The 15,768-nt window shown below is 44.6% G+C and overlaps 1 protein-coding gene across 11 annotated transcripts in view; it reads left to right on the forward strand.

The window, feature by feature from the left end:
• Positions 1 to 15,768, forward strand: part of DENND1A (DENN domain containing 1A) — a 546,843-nt gene that overhangs the window by 476,897 nt on the left and 54,178 nt on the right. For 10 of the 11 annotated variants that reach the window (XM_023217180.1, XM_023217183.1, XM_023217187.1 and 7 more), the window contains 2 exons: positions 453 to 509; positions 10,608 to 10,739. In XM_023217180.1, the coding sequence (XP_023072948.1) occupies positions 453 to 509; positions 10,608 to 10,739 (189 nt within the window). Of the gene's footprint in view, positions 1 to 452; positions 510 to 10,607; positions 10,740 to 10,911; positions 11,389 to 15,768 lie in introns of those variants that run through there. The other variant, XM_023217190.1, reaches the window with a different exon arrangement.

Genomic DNA, 15,768 nt, shown 5'->3' on the forward strand with positions numbered 1-15,768 from the left:
GGCACTGTAGAAACCCAGCAATGTGTCTGTTCCGGCCATTGAGCCTGGGCAGAAAATCGGTCCTGGGGCCGTGCCCTAGTGAAATAGAATGGATATTCTGAATCTTCCAGCCAGAAACACGGCTGCTGTACTCTTACTGGTAGCTGTCACCAGGCTGCCGAGATAAATAATTATAGAGAGCAAAAGAAGGGCTTTGGAAGGGAACGAAAAAAAAATCTGTGCCATCAAAATGCAGAAAATAAAATCTCTCCAGCCTCTTTAAGGGTTTTTTTTTTTTTTAACCTTTTACTGTTGTATTTGTTTTCATAGCCATTATGTTTTCGACTTGATGATCCCATTTTTCCTTCCTTTTTCTAGTAATCAGAGAAGGTGATTCTCGACGGACTGAAATCAAGCATAGTCCCTGCTGGAAACAGAAAGGGAATCTTAACTTAAATTAATTTTTCATGCAGGCAAAAGATCATGCAAAAATGGGAATAAAAGAGGTGAAAAACCGCTTGAAGCAAAAGGTACTTGAAGTTCTTATTCAAAATGTATAAGCACCATGTATGAAATGCATGGCCACAAAAAAGTATGAGGGGATCAATAGAGGGCTGTTTGATACAGTGTTGTTAACACACTTCAAAATGCATTACCAGCTGTCCGGGAGTTTTCACACTGTTATAAATATTCACAGACAAAAAACTGTCTTCAAATAACATTAAGAATCTGGCTTAAACCCACAAAGGCGAGCAAGTTCAGAGTTACCACTGTCGGGCTGTCCCTTGCCCACCCCACCAGGCCTGGGTTCACAGGCGTCTGTAGAAATTGGCTTGGTGTTCCCATCTGGCATCCGCCCACCCCCTATGGCCGACCTCTGCCCCAGGGCCGGTTGTAACCAAAACCAAGGAGCATCTCTGGGGAATGATTGCCATGGTCCAGCATGCACATGGCCACCGCCCAGACACAGCACAAGGGGTGGGGCTGAGCAGAATGCTGTGGGCTTACCTCGCCCTGAGGGACCAAGTGAGCGTAACCTAGTGGGCGCTGTTGAGACTCTGAGTGTGGAGGGGAGGGCTCTGATTGTCTTCACCCAGCTATGTCCTAGCTAAGATTCCCCCAGCCTGAATCTCTTTTTTTCTTTCTTTCTTTTTTTAATCTGACTTTTTTTTGTATTTTATTTTATTTTAATATTTTTATTTCCATAGGCTTTTGGGGGAACAGGTGGTATTTGGATACATGAGTAAGTTCTTTAGCTATGATATGTGAGATTTTGGTGCACTCATCACCTGAGCAGTATACACTGAACCCAATTTGTAGTCTTTTATCCCTCACCCCCTTCCCAGCCTTTCCTTGAGTCCCCAAAGTCTATTGTGTCATTCTTATGCCTTTGCATCCTCATAGCTTAGCTCCCACTTATGAGTGAGAACATACGATGTTTGGTTTTCCATTCCTGAGTTACTTCACTTAGAATAAGAGTCTCCAATCCCATCCAGGTTGCTGCGAATGCCATTAATTCATTCCTTTTTATGCCCCCAGATTGAATTTCTAGACTTAAGACAGTGAGGTTACTGTAACAGGGAGGGCTTTTTCATATTATTATGAATGGCATCATCATTATTATTGTTGCCACCTTTTTTTTTTTTTTTTTTGAGACAGAGTCTCACTGTGTTGCCATGCTGGAGTGCCTCAGCCTCCGAAGTAACTGGGACTACAGGCACACGCCACCACACCTGGCTAATTTTTGTATTTTTAGTAGAGACAGGGTTTCACCATGTTGGCCAGGATGGTCTCGATCTCCTCACCGCGTGATCCGCCTGCCTCGGCCTCCCAAAGTGCTGGGAATACAGGAGTGAGCCACCGTGCCTGGCCTGTTGCCACACTTCTTTAAGCTCCTCTTAAGGGTGGTCCAGGCTAGGAGCTTTCACACTTAGTCCTCAGAACAGCACTGTGAAGTATTGTTCCCATTTCGTGAGTAAACAGACCACAGTTCAGAGGTGAAGTCATTTGCCCAGGGCCACCCTGAGCCTAGCAGAGCCAGAATTGGATTCCAGCTCCATTGACATCTGGTGGCTGTGTGTTCTTATTGCTATTGCATTGCACACTGCCTTCCTCAAACAACTGTTTTGTTTTCCAAAAGATGTTTGGGATCACCTACTTCATTATCCCTATGCCCCCAAACGTACCACTCTAATAAGGCCCTTTGTCTAGCTCTGCAATTTTTAAAAAATTGAAAGCAGTTTTAATTTTCTGAAGTCAGAAAAGACCGCTAATTAACTTGAAAGGGTCGAAGGAATTGATTCCTTTCTTTTAATTGGAAAATAATTTGCTCTGACTAAGCATTTAAATTCTTAGTTTCAGCTGAGAGTGGATTTTTAACAGCTGAGATTCACATCCTGAAATAAAAGCTCTGTAATGTAAATCCAGATAGACCTTAAACTGTAGTCTGTTTGCACCCTGCCAGAGACTGGCAGGTGGCATTCTTTACTTGGATGTTATTTAAGTCCCTAAATATACCTTTTTATCTCCCATCCCAGTTGCATGTAGCTGAATTGGATTGCAGATATAAAACAGAGTGGCAGGGAGTGGGGAGTTCTCCCTCCTTGATGCCTGGATCGTAGGCTCTGGTTGGTATTAGAATATCCCCTGAAGTAAGCAAAGAAAGGGGTCCCTCCTCAGGCAAAGGCCCCGTGCGCCCTCATTGGTCAGATCCACTCTCCGCAGACCATTAAGCTACAGACATCACCTTACCTCCCTACTTGTATGTGCGAGCCTCTGGCCTTAGGAAAATCCCCTTCTTATGATAAGTAACATTTCTGCAAATAACCAGTTAAGCTCAGATTTTTTAATGTGGTTGTTCAAAGGTTTGTTTAAACAGTCTAGATCACTTTGCTTCCACGCTCTCTCCCTTTCCATTCCTTGATAGTATCTAAAGCAGATGTCTCCCTCCCCTTCCCTTCCCCCTGCCAGTCTTTTCAAGAATAGCTTCAGGAGATAATGTTCTATAGAGAGTGTCAGTACATTTCAGGTGACACAAACGGTGAAGGCATTTTATAGAAATGTGGCTTGTCACCATTGGACTGTTGACAGATCTATTAGTGCACCCTTTTCAATTTTCACTTTTCCCCCCTTCGGTCGTACAGATTTCCACAGACTTGATATTTTGCAGTTGTTCTTGGAAGAGAGCTATTTTGTAATTGAAACTCTAGCATTGTTCGCATCTACGGGACTTGGACTCCAGCACTCTCCAGCGCCCTTTCTTGAGCTAATTTAGGATCTGGCTGCACCTGACCTCTCACATAGCAGTAGAAAATATTTCCTTGTTTTTTTTGTCCTTCTCCCCTTTCCCTCCTCCCCTTTATCTGGCAACGAATATATCTCGTGGCTCCCCAGATGCCTCTAATATAGACATCTCAAGTTTGGTTTCTGCCATGAAATTGAGGCAGTTTCCAACAAAGATCCAATTTTCAAATGTGCTGGGTTGCCACCTGGCCTCCTCTAACTCTGCATAGCAATGGTGACCTTGCAGATATAATCAAGAACCCAAGCTTGCCCTCTTCACCCTCGCCTTGGGTTTGAATTGCAAATAGAAAATGTGGGGCCGACCTGTGGAGAGGTCACCATGGTGTGTGGCGGGTCCATCTCTAATATGACTGAGCAGGGCCCCTTCTCCATCCCTTGTTCATTTGTGCTGCAGATTTTCAAAGCATTTGAAATCGGAGCTTTCAGGATATCTGTATGACCATTGGCAAATAATTGTTAATAGATCCGATGATGTGGCTTTTTTCCATACCTGCTCTGCTTCAACCCAACAACAAAAAAAGAAGGATGGATAACATATTTCTCTAGATAAATGGAGCAAGGTGGTCAGGTTCTTCTATAGCTTGGCCTCCTTTGAAGTCTGACTTGCTCAAAATTAGGAAAAAGAAGAGATGGCAAAGCTGCTACCCCTCCATTGCTTTCTAAGGAAGAGTGTAGTGCTTTCATCTGGAGTGTCTCCCTGCCAGAAGAATGCCTCCTGGATGGCTCGTGGCTGTCAACAAATTGCCTTCCGCTGCAGCACCAAACAGGGCTGGCATGAGAATGCCCCGCTTTAAAAGCAGTGGCCGCAAATACATTTCTCCTCACCTGCAGGCAATGTTAAGACAGCCACATAGGGATGTCTTCTTTTGCCTATTGAGGAACCCCTGAAATTTTTCTCTTTTTTTCTTTGGTATCAAAATGATTTAGCCAAATGGGCCCATTTCACAGCCCTTTGTAAAGTTTCTGAATCTTTGATCCTCTTCTTTTCTTTTTGTGTTTTGTTTTGTTTTGTTTTTCTTTGTTTTGAAACAGGGTCTCACTCTGTCTCCCAGTGCAGTGGCACAATCACTGCAGCCTTGACCTCCCAGGCTCAAGGGATCCTCCCGCCTCAACCTCCAGAGTAGCTAGGACAACAGGCATGCACCACCATGCCTGGCTAATTTCTTTTAGGGACAGAGTTTTGCTGTGTCGCCCATACTGGTCTCAAACTCCTGGGCTCAAGCGATCCTCCCTCCTAGGCCTCTCAAAGTGCTGGGATTACAAATCTTTGATCTTTAAAAGACAAATCGAGCTTGTTGATTTAGAGTCTCTGTGATTGAAAGGAGCAAATTCACAGTTGCTTTCACAGAGGCTTGAATTTCTGGCCAAACTGTTCCCATTGAAGGGAGTGAGTAAGCATGCGTGGGGCAGGGTGAGCTAGGTAGACTCTGGTAGAACAGACGCTTTCACACCTTATCACACAACTGTCAGCTCCCTGTCTCCCGACACATTAAAATACGCTGCAGCCTCAATCACAGAAATTCCAACTTTGGTTACTATTTTGATATCAATATTCATATTTTAATTTGCATTTGCTGTGCTGTGAAGTAGCCTGGGAAAAGAAGGGTGCGGCACGAGTCTGTAAATGGAGACGGGAGTTCTCACACCCGCAGCGTGAGTCAGACGGGAAGGCCTCTGCCCATAGGGGCCTTTCAACTCCCCCACATGGTGATGTGGTGTTTGGGCTTCTGAGGCAGGCAAGCTGGGCTCAGTGCTGGTTGTGTGGGATATTAACCGTGTGACGTTGGGTAAGTTACAAGACCTCTCTGAACCTAGTTTTTCTCATCTGTTAACTAGAGGAAATACAGGTTTTTGCTGGATCGTTGGAAGGAGTGGAAGAGATAATGTGTTGAAATAGCAACACTTAGTAGCCACTGAATAATTGAGAGTTTCCCTTTTGTCTGTCTTTTGTTTGTATGTGAGATGGAGTCTTACTCTGTTGCCCAGGCTGGAGTGCAGTGGTGTGATCTCAGCTCACCACAACCTCCACCTCCCAGGTTCAAGTGATTCTCCTGCCTCAGCCACCTGAGTAGCTGGGATTACAGGCACCCACTGCACCTGGCTAATTTTTGTAGAGACGGGGTTTTGCCATGTTGGCCAGGCTGGTCTCGAACTCCTGACCTTAGGTGATCCATCCGCCCGCCTCGGCCTCCCAACGTGCTGGGATTACAGGCATGAGCCACTGCATCTGGCCCTCTCTGTCTTCTTATGTCCCACATCTGGAACACCCAGTCTGCCCAAATACCCATGCATGCACATCTGGAGACCAGTCCCTTGAGCTTGTCCATACAACCACGAGAGGAATCTGTGTGGGACCCAGCACTGACCAAGTCACTCCCTTGGTTAAAACATTTCAGACCTTTCAAACCTTCCACCTCCTTGCCTGGGGGCAGCCCAGGGGTGGAATGCCCTGGCCGCTGGGCCACAGCAGGCCCTGCTGTCTGCCTCCCTGGGCCTGGGGCTCTACTCTCTCATCGCTGGCTCATAAGTCCTTTCCTCGGTTCCCACCCCAGCCCCTACCCAAGGCCACCCAGAACCCTCTTTGTCCTCTAGTCTTCTGAGACTCTGGGTCCTTGCCTCCCTGATTTCTCATGGAGATTCATGTCCAGAGACTTACCGTATGCTGTGCCTGCCTTCTCCGCAGAGGGCTGGAGGTTAGAGCATAGTCATGGCTTCTGATTCCAGTAAACGCTCAAGGAAAATAACAGGAATACAATGACTTTCTGACTGCCTTGCTTTACCGAGGGACAGGAACTGGCAGGACCCCAGTAACTCTCTGAGCTGAGCCTTGGGGCTCCAGGAAGAGATTTGCCACCCTGTGGTGGCCCCTGCTCTGTAGCTCTGTCTGGCGTCTTCCTCCTGTGTGACCCTTCGGGAAGGAGCAAGTTTAACTCTCCTGCTAGCTTCTTGTTTCTACTTTTTAAAAATGACATTTAGAAGGTCGGGTTTTTTCCTGTTTCAAACAAAATGCATGTTTATTGAGGAAAACTCAGTGAAACAGAGGAACAAAAAATAATCTCATTTTATAACCTGCATTTTCATGTACTATATCCTGGGCATTTCCCAGACCACTAAATATTTCTTCAACATGTCTTTATTTTATTTTGTTTTGTTTTGTTTTTTGAGACGGAGTTTTACTCTGTTGCCTAGGCTGGAGTACAGTGGCACGCTCTCGTCTCACTGCAACCTATGCCTCCCTGGTTCAGGCGATTCTCTTGCCTCAGCCTCCCAAATAGCTGGGATTACAGGCGTCTGCCACCACACCTGGCTAATTTTTGTATTTTTGGTAGAGACGGGGTTTCACCATATTGGCCAGACTGGTCTCAAACTCCTGACCTCAAGCGATCTGCCCACCTTGGCCTCCCAAAGTGCTAGGATTACTATACCAGGCCCACGTGTCATTATTTTAAATGATTACATCAGTTTTATCTGATGGACATACATACATTATTTAATATTCCCATTGTTGGACCCTTACATGAGTTCCAATTTTTTTCTAGGCAAATATCCACATAGGCAAGACTTAGAAGAAATTCTTATTATTTCATTAGGATAAATTTCTAAAAATGGGAGCAGTGGGCCAAAGGGCATGTACATCTTTTAGGTTTTTCATATAAATTGCCAATTTATATTCCCTCAAGAAGGGTTTGAGAGTATCTGTTTCCCAAGCCCTTTGCTGACAGCTACATTAGTTCTTAGGCCACAGTTTCTTTAATCATGGGAATCAAAAGTTGCTGTTATTAGCTCCCTACCATATGTAAGATCTCTACCAGGAGATAGAACAGAGAATTTGAATGCCCCCTGCCTTTTTTTTTTTTTTCTTTTTTTTTTTTTTTCCTTGAGACAGGGTCTCACTCTGTTGCCCAGGCTGGAGTGCAGTGGCTTGATCACGGCTCACTGCAGCCTCAACCTCCCCAGGCTCTGGTGATCCTCCCATTTCAGCCTCCCAAGCAGCTGGGAATTCAGGCATACACTACTGCATCCAGCTACTTTTTATATTTTTTTGTAGATATAGGGTTTCCCCATGTTGCCCAAGCTGGTCTCAAACTCCTGGGCTCAAGTGATCCTTCCACCTTGACCTCCTAAAGTGCTGGGATTACCAGCGTGAGCCTCCTTACCCAGCCTTTCTTTCTTGACTTGGGCTCCTCCTATTCTGCTGCCTGTGGCATCCTGAGAGGAAGCTGTTGTCCTTCTTCAGATAGAGGAAATAGTAAAGAGGCTAATAAATTGGTAGCCTGCACCACAGGACTTTATAAGAAACCTTTTGCATCTTTGGATCTTCTAATAAATGAAGGTGCAGCACTGCTTTTTGACACACACAGGTACATTTGTGTATTGGACACATTTCCCTTCCAAATGTTTAACTCCACTTTACAAAGCTTTATTTGGAGCATGTACTAAATTCAAGGCTCTAGGTTAGAGAACCCAGACCCCAATGAACTTACAGTTGATAGAGATACAAAAGTAAGATAGTGCTAAGCATGGCAGCCTATGATCAGTGTAACCAGGGGCTTCCGAGGAGATTACATCTGAGGACTTGTTGAGCAGCTCCTCAATTCAGAATACCTTCACTTGTGCTGTCGTTACGGGTTGATGCGGCATAAAAGCGCCAGGGCGCCCATAGCTCTGGGCTCCTCCACCTTCTAACTATGTGGCTTGGGTAAGTTACCCCTTCTGAGCCCTATTTCTTCACCTATAAAAGCAGGATAATCCCATTTACCTTGTGATCCTTGTGGGAACTAAGTGTGAGAATGAAGGTCAAGGGTCTGGAAGAGCGCAGGGGTGGGCCGTCCACACAGGGAAGCTCTGCTTTTTAGCAGGCGCTCTCTCCATTTTGCAGATTGAGGTTCAATTTGCACAGTGCTGTGACATTTTTCAAAGCTTCCTCATATCTCATTTCACCCGTTCTCCCAGCAGCTTTGACGTTTGCCAAGCAGGTGGTAGTCTCCCATTGCAAAACGAAGGCAATAGGTGCAGAGAGGTTGAGTGAATTGGAAAGATTAGACAACTAGTTAATGGGAAAAACAAAACTATAAGATAGTACTTTTACTTATAAGCATGAACTAAGACACTTTTTCCAAAACTACTACGTGAATTGTTCTTTTTTTTCTAAATAGCTATTACCTTAGAGTTTTCTATTAATACCAATATTTTCTTAGCATATTACCTTGCAGCTTCATTTTTTTTTCAGCCAAACACAAACAGGCACACACACTCATGCACAAAATTTTACCTGAACCAAAAGTGAATTTGTTCATGTTTGACCTTATTCACTCTCTCATGTCTATCCTGTAGGATCTTCACCTGGATCCAAAATGCCCCTTTTGTCCGTTGTTGTTTTCTAGCACAGATGGAACCCCTCCCTGTCTTTTTCCACTTGACCTGAGCACCTTTGGACAGCCCCTTTCCAAAAGAGCTGTTTCTGTTTAGCCATCGACAACCTCTTTCATCACTGAACCTCAGCCTGGCTGAGACTGGCTGATCAAACGTGGGCCACTTGATCCAAGCCCTCCCTGTAAAGCCAAGAGGTCATCATCTCCCGTTGTTGTTTACCAAGCAGTACAGATTCCTCAGGTCTGGCCTCTACAGGCAGCCTTGATTCCTTAGGAAAGGAGGCCAGCTGGTAGGCAGCTGGATGTGTGAGGTCAAATATTGGTGGTGGAGGGTAGGTTGTATAATTTCCATAATTTACTGAATGGCTAATAATGTTCTTGACACTCAGTTGTATTATCTGTCTCCTTTAATCTTCATGCTACCATATGCCCATTTCACAGGTGAGGAAATTGAATCTTAGAGATGTATATAAGTTTCTTCTTTAATGCATTATTTTTCAATAAGGGACCACTTTCCTCCATGTCCCACCATTCTCTCTTAGCTGAGAAGTTAGGAGCAACCAAGTATCAAGTTTCTCATGTGCAGAATTTAATCAGTACTAAGGGGATATGTTTTGTTGACCAAAGTATTTGCTTTGCAATGAAAATAATTGGAACTTGTGTTCATTACATAATTCTGGCTGAGTTATTTTTATTTGGTAAGAAAAATGATTATTTAAATATTTATTTGTACACGTATTCTCTGCCTGGTTCCAATGAAGACTGAAGCAACTTCCTTGACTTGAGTAAAACACGGGACCCTTGATGCATGCGTGGCCCCATCCATGCTCCAAATGACCCGTGTGTATAGTCAGCTGCCAGCTTCAGCCACCAGAGCCGTGACCTGCCTTTTGCACATCGGGGTTTTCCTTTTCCTGATAATTTGACTTCAGTCATCGGAAGCACAAATTAAATGTAAATTTCTGGATTTAAAAAGATTTCTTTGGTCCCTAAATGTTTCCCAAGTCATAGAGTGCTGATTCAGACTTCAATCTTTTTATTTTCTGCCAGAAAGATTAGGGGTAGGAAGAGGTAGAAACAACACATCTTATTCACAAACAGCAACATCATCAGTAAACAAATGTGGAAAAAGTGTCCATACTCATAATTAAAGTAATGCAAATTAAAGCAACAATGAAGTCGAATTTTTCACCTATTAAATTAGCAATACATTTTTAAAATGATACGGCTCACAAATACCGTGAAACTGGTAATGCATCCATTGTTGGTAGTTGGTGTAAATTGGAAAGCAATTTGATAGAATGAATAAAAAGCCTTGAAAATGTTTATATCTGTTGACCTAGTAATTTCATTCCTGGGGATTTCCACATAAAGAAATAATATGAAAGAAAGAAAAACTGCAGTATTTATCACTGGCATTTCAAACGTTTAAAAAAAAATTAGAGCCCTAAATGCCCAATAGTAGTGGAATACTGAATTGTGTTGTATTAAATTATTGTACATCCGCTCAATGAAATATGCATTAGTAAAATTATTTTTGTAATGACTTTGTAGCAACATGAAAATGCTTGTAATATATGGGGAAAAGCAGGATATAAAATTATGCATGAGCTGTGATTGCAAGTAATTTTTAAATGTCTGCATGTGGACAAAGTGAATATATAAAAACGAAAATAGCCGCATAAGAGAGTAAGATGAACAATAATAATTGTTTTCCCCACTGTTGTGAATTATGATGTTATCTTTACAGTTTGACATGGATGGTTTGGGTTTCTCTAGTTCTTAAAAGTCAAAGAGCCAAATTAGCCCTCCATTCCCCCCATCTTCATCAGGAGGACAGGCTCCGAATGTCACACAGAGAGAGGCATGTGGCAGGCCTCTTCCTTGTGGGGTGAGAGGGAACACAGGTGCCAGAACCCCAGTGCCAACCCTTGACTATCCTTCTCCCTGCAGGACATTGCTGAGAATGGCTGCGCCCCCACCCCAGAAGAGCAGCTGCCAAAGACTGCACCGTCCCCCCTGGTGGAGGCCAAGGACCCCAAGCTCCGAGAAGACCGGCGGCCAATCACAGTCCACTTTGGACAGGTGTGTACCCTGGCCCTCATACCTGTCCATTTGGGGTTTTTTTATTTTCACTTTTAGCAGCAGCTGTAGCACATGCAGCAGACGGCTTTTCATTTCAGTTCTCTTTGGCAGTGCAGCTCCGTGGAGATTTTCACATCTTTAAATGTTTATTTGGTGCAAACATGTTTTGCAGGCAAATTTTCAAAAATTTTGAGGAGACAGCACGGCTGAGGTCATAAATGAGCGGGACTGTTGAATGAAGTCATTAAATGCACTGCTGCCTCCCTTACTTCAAGGCACTCTGCTTAAGGTGCCTCTGTTAGCTAAGCATCTCATTAGAACACTTTAGCATCCCGGGCCCTTCTTTGCACACTTCAAATAAAAGGCAACAAGCGAAGTCTTAAAAAAAAAAAAAAAATCAATTAGGAGTTCTTTATTAATGTACTTCCTGAAAATCAATATCAGAAGTCGTGCTTCTGAGAGTAAACACCCACACTACAATTCTAGAGATTCAGTTTTTTAAGCAACTGTTTTCAACTACCTGAGCATTTGAAAAATTGTCTATTTTTTTCCCTTAAGTAAAACATTGCAGTCTGTATAGAAACTAAAATGTTGTATCCCCCTTCCTATTTGTAATTATATTTTTGGTTAAAAAGGATTGTGTACCCTTTCCTACATCTCTTGAATTGACTTTTGGTTACTGAAAGTCATCATTTGGAGAGATCTACAAGAAATGGCTCTTTTGGCAAGATATGGCTGTAACAAGAGTTTGCAAAGTTATTTATTTTTAAATCACCTGATTCTGTAGCCATTTATTAGATGACGCATGATTAAGAGTCTTTATGATTTTTATCTTAAATATGATTGCTATTTCACCACGTGTAAAGGACCTAGAAGCCTACATTCCTGTTTTTAACAGACCTTTATCAAGTGCCTACTATGCAGCAGGCATTGAGCTATTCAGAAATGAACGAAACTAACAAAATTCTTGCTCTAGGTTATTACTGTAAGGGGTGAGTTGGTTGGAACATAAAAGTCACTCTTCTCTAATCAATATTTTCAGATAATATATGTTTATACATCTTTAACTTGGGGAGGTTCTTCCCTTTTCTGATTTTATACTTAAAAGGGTGTTATAAAAATTGAAATGAAATGCAAGGAAGAAGAATCCACAGGGTGATACTCATTTAGTTAATGAGTATTTTCAAATTGCACTGGTGTCTGCTCCCCTGAAGAGCTACCTCCCCCCAGCCCCAGGCGCAGGCCCTGTTGGAGAAATCCGCACCCCAGTTCCCTGGCTGTGTTTGCTGAAAGCGCAGCCCCTGGTTGTCGCCAGCGTGGCATTCCAGAGTCAGCTTCCTGCTTTCCTTTGTCCTCATTCCTGCACACACCAACCTTCCCATGAAAGGAGCCCCTCACTGGAGTTTGGAGCCCATTACAGAGAAAGAGGGGGCGGGGGAGAGGGATTTCATGGTGTTAAACATTCCATTTTCAAAACACAAAAAAAGGAGTCCCTATTTGAAATGGAGAAAGACCTTCTTTCCATTTCAGCCAGAAGTAGAGATTCTTTAATGTCATTCCCAGCTAAATGCAGAATAAGAGTATGTGTGTGTGCACGGGTGGGGATAAACAATGAAAAAAGCCACCCCAAACTCTGTTGAAATAAGAGCTGTCTGTGCCTTCACCGGTCTGCAAACTGGAGAGGATGAAAGTGGCTTTTTTTCCCCGTTTGTCACTTCCCTCACGTGGCTGCCAGCATTATGCAAGTGTACAGGAAGGCAGGATTTTTTTTTTTTTTTAATGCATGCATGCGGATTAAGGTCAAGCCCCTAGTATCAGCCATGCAGCAGGCTCTCCCTTCCAGCTGCAGCCGCAGAGCCTACCCACAGCCGCGAGATGCCTTAATTGAGACGTGCTGTCAAAGTGACAAACACATTTGCATACAGTCTACACTCTATTTATTTTCTCTGGAAAGGTCTACAGTCTGCTGTTGGTTGAACATTCTTAATCAGTTTGCTGTAAGTGAACTGCCAGCTAGCTCACTTGTGCCGGCCCCTTCTTCATTAGGTGACAGATTAGCTGCGGGGGGAGGGGGGTTGAGCCAGGGAAACCACAGACCCCTTTCTTTTAACTCTTTCCAGCTTTGCCCTCATGGTACGTTGTCCTTGAGTCTTTTCCCGGGTCCCTGGTTTGATGGGCTGTTGACCGTAACAAGTACCATTTCTAGAGCACCTACTGCCAGCAGGAATGAGTTTTAAGGACTCGATGTTCTTCCCAAGGAACAATCTCTTGAGTTTCATTTCAAAAGTTTTTACCACACTCTCTTATCATCTATACTATTTTTTTTACTTGATAGTTTTCTTTAAACAAGACTCAGACCTGACATCTATAGCATCTTAGCCTCATCTTCAGAGATGCCATTGGTGAAATTATAGGTTTAATATACTAGTACAAGTTTCTTCTAACATATAAAACAATTTGAAGTGTTTATCTGTGGATCACCTAATGCACTCACATAGCCCTAATGGTATATATTCTCGTTTTGGAAAGCAACAGACTCCTCGGTATCTTTTTTGTTGTCTCCACCATATCCCTTTGAGGAAGGGACCATTAGCCGTATTTTATTGACCCAGAGCTGGAGCTCACAGACATGAAAGAACCTGCCCAGGGCCACTTCACCAGCTTGGAAACCCAAGCCCAGACACCTCACCTCGAGCCCACACCAGCTCTCAAACCAAGCAGGGACTGCATGTGATATGTCTATTAAAGCTGCTGTGCCCCGCCCTGGCAAAATAATCTTAACCAGCCAGAGAGAGCACCTATTTTAACCTCAAAAGATATCCTTGCCTTGGGTCTGTGTTTCTGTGGATTTCATTCTTTAAGAACACTTAGCTTGCCAGTGGGGATGGAAACCGTTGAGACTGTTGCCTCCATCTCTCTACCCGGCAAAGCTGGTGCCTGTGCAGCTAGCCAGGGCAGCTCCACAGAGACCTCTGACAACAGCTCTGCAGCGGGGGCTGGCAAGAAGGGAGCTTAGTGTCGAGGCAAGAGCTGCGACTACCAGGGGAGAGAAGGTGCTGCCTTGCCCCCTGCCTCAGTGGAGTGTTCCTCCTTCCAGGCTGTGATCATTCCTCCATTTAAGTATGCGTCTATTCATCTGTCTATGGAGACCTACCAAGTGTAAGATGCCTTGTGTAAGATGAATAAGTTCTCAGTCCCCACCATTGTGGGGCATATTGATGAGACAGACCAGCAGATGGACAGGCCCAATTGGAGCGATAAAGGCCATGAGGGAAGTAGGCTCCAAGCACTCCCAGGGCCCCGCAGAGGCTCCCTCTTCATCTCCAGGCCCACTTCGTAGTCATAGTCACTCCATAATCAGTCATAGTCCACCTCATAGTCCCAGCTTGGACACTATAATTAAAAGATATTTTGTCAATAGCCTGATCAACATGGTGAAACCCCGTCTCTACTAAAAATATAAAAATTAGCCAGATGTCATGGCGGGCACCTGTAATCCCAGCTGCTCGGAAGGCTAAGGCATGAGAATTGCTTGAACCCAGGAGGCAGAGGTTGCAGTGAGCTGAGATCGTGCCACTGCACTCCAGCCTGGGTGACAGAGCGAGACCCTGTCTCAAAAAAAAAAAAAAAAAAAAGATATTTTGTCAACAAACCGAACTCGCTAATAATTCATTTGTTTTCTAAAGCAGACATGTTAGGCCACTCAGCTTGTCAGAGCAAAGTAAATAGGTTTTTAGTTAGCCTCTGCCTCCTGATCCTGTAGTTTCTTTAAGCATTCAAAAGTATCGGCCGGGCGCGGTGGCTCAAGCCTGTAATCCCAGCACTTTGGGAGGCCGAGACGGGCGAATCACAAGGTCAGGAGATCGAGACCATCCTGGCTAATACAGTGAAACCCCGTCTCTACTAAAGAATACAAAAAACTAGCTGGGCGAGGTGGCGGGCGCCTGTAGTCCCAGCTACTCGGGAGGCTGAGGCAGGAGAATGGCGTGAACCCGGGAGGCGGAGCTTGCAATGAGCTGAGATCCGGCCATTGCACTCCAGCCCGGGCAACAGAGCGAGACTCCGTCTCAAAAAAAAAAAAAAAAAAAAAAAGAATTCAAAAGTATCAACTTGAGAATGCCTGTTCCTGCTTTGGAGGATGTTGCAGTTTAGAGAGGCTTTAAATTACTGTTTTTCCCCTTCTCAAGTTTAGTATCATTTGGGAAACAAAGCCCAGGGGACAGTCCAAGGAGATAAAAGTGTTTATTGATAAGTCTGAAAGGAGAATATTGCATTAGACCTGAGGGCAAATGTTGCAAACACTTCACCTGAGAATGTGAAGACTGCATTCCTCCACTGGGAATAAGTGGACAATGGCAGGTCTCTCCAGCATGGAGCTGCCCATAAACTCCTAGCAAGGAGGAGCTGCGGGAGGGCCTTGCGCTGGCTGCTCCCCAGGAGGGAGCTGGAAGGGGTGATGGAGCTCAGTTCCTTCTCCCAGACTCCCCCGGAGGGCATTCCTCCTCCTCCTCCTCTGGGCAGGATTGAACAAGAGGGTGCCTGGCAAGCCAAGGATTCCCGCTGTGAATTTCTTTCCTAGGGTAGGAAATGGAAGCTCCTCCTTCCCACAGCTATAGAAGGAGTGAGGGAGCAGTGTTCTCCCCAGCAGCCCTGGGCACCCCTTGGTTAGAATAGCTGGCCTTGACCCGCTTCCCTCCCGAGGACCCCTGTGGAAACTGCTCTGCTCCCTACACTTAATAAAATGGGTGAGCCATAGATGCTTTCACATCCGTGGGCGTTGACTTGAGATTTTGCCATCAGCAGGTGAGGAAGAAGGCATTTTACCCATCGTACACATGAGGAGGCACGCTGGGACAGCGTTGCTGGAATGAGTAGCTAATTCTTACTCCAAAGCCAGCAGCAGCAGCACCTCTGCTTCTCTTGGCTGCTTCTCCTTGCTAGGAGAATGGCCTGATTGTGTGAGTTCAGTGACACCGGACCCTAGTCCTAGGTGCAGATGGCCAAGGTTCTAGGCCTTGGCTGAGATTGA

This window comes from Piliocolobus tephrosceles, chromosome 14 (genome assembly GCF_002776525.5).
Source record: "Piliocolobus tephrosceles isolate RC106 chromosome 14, ASM277652v3, whole genome shotgun sequence".
In the NCBI taxonomy this organism is placed as follows: domain Eukaryota; kingdom Metazoa; phylum Chordata; class Mammalia; order Primates; family Cercopithecidae; genus Piliocolobus; species Piliocolobus tephrosceles.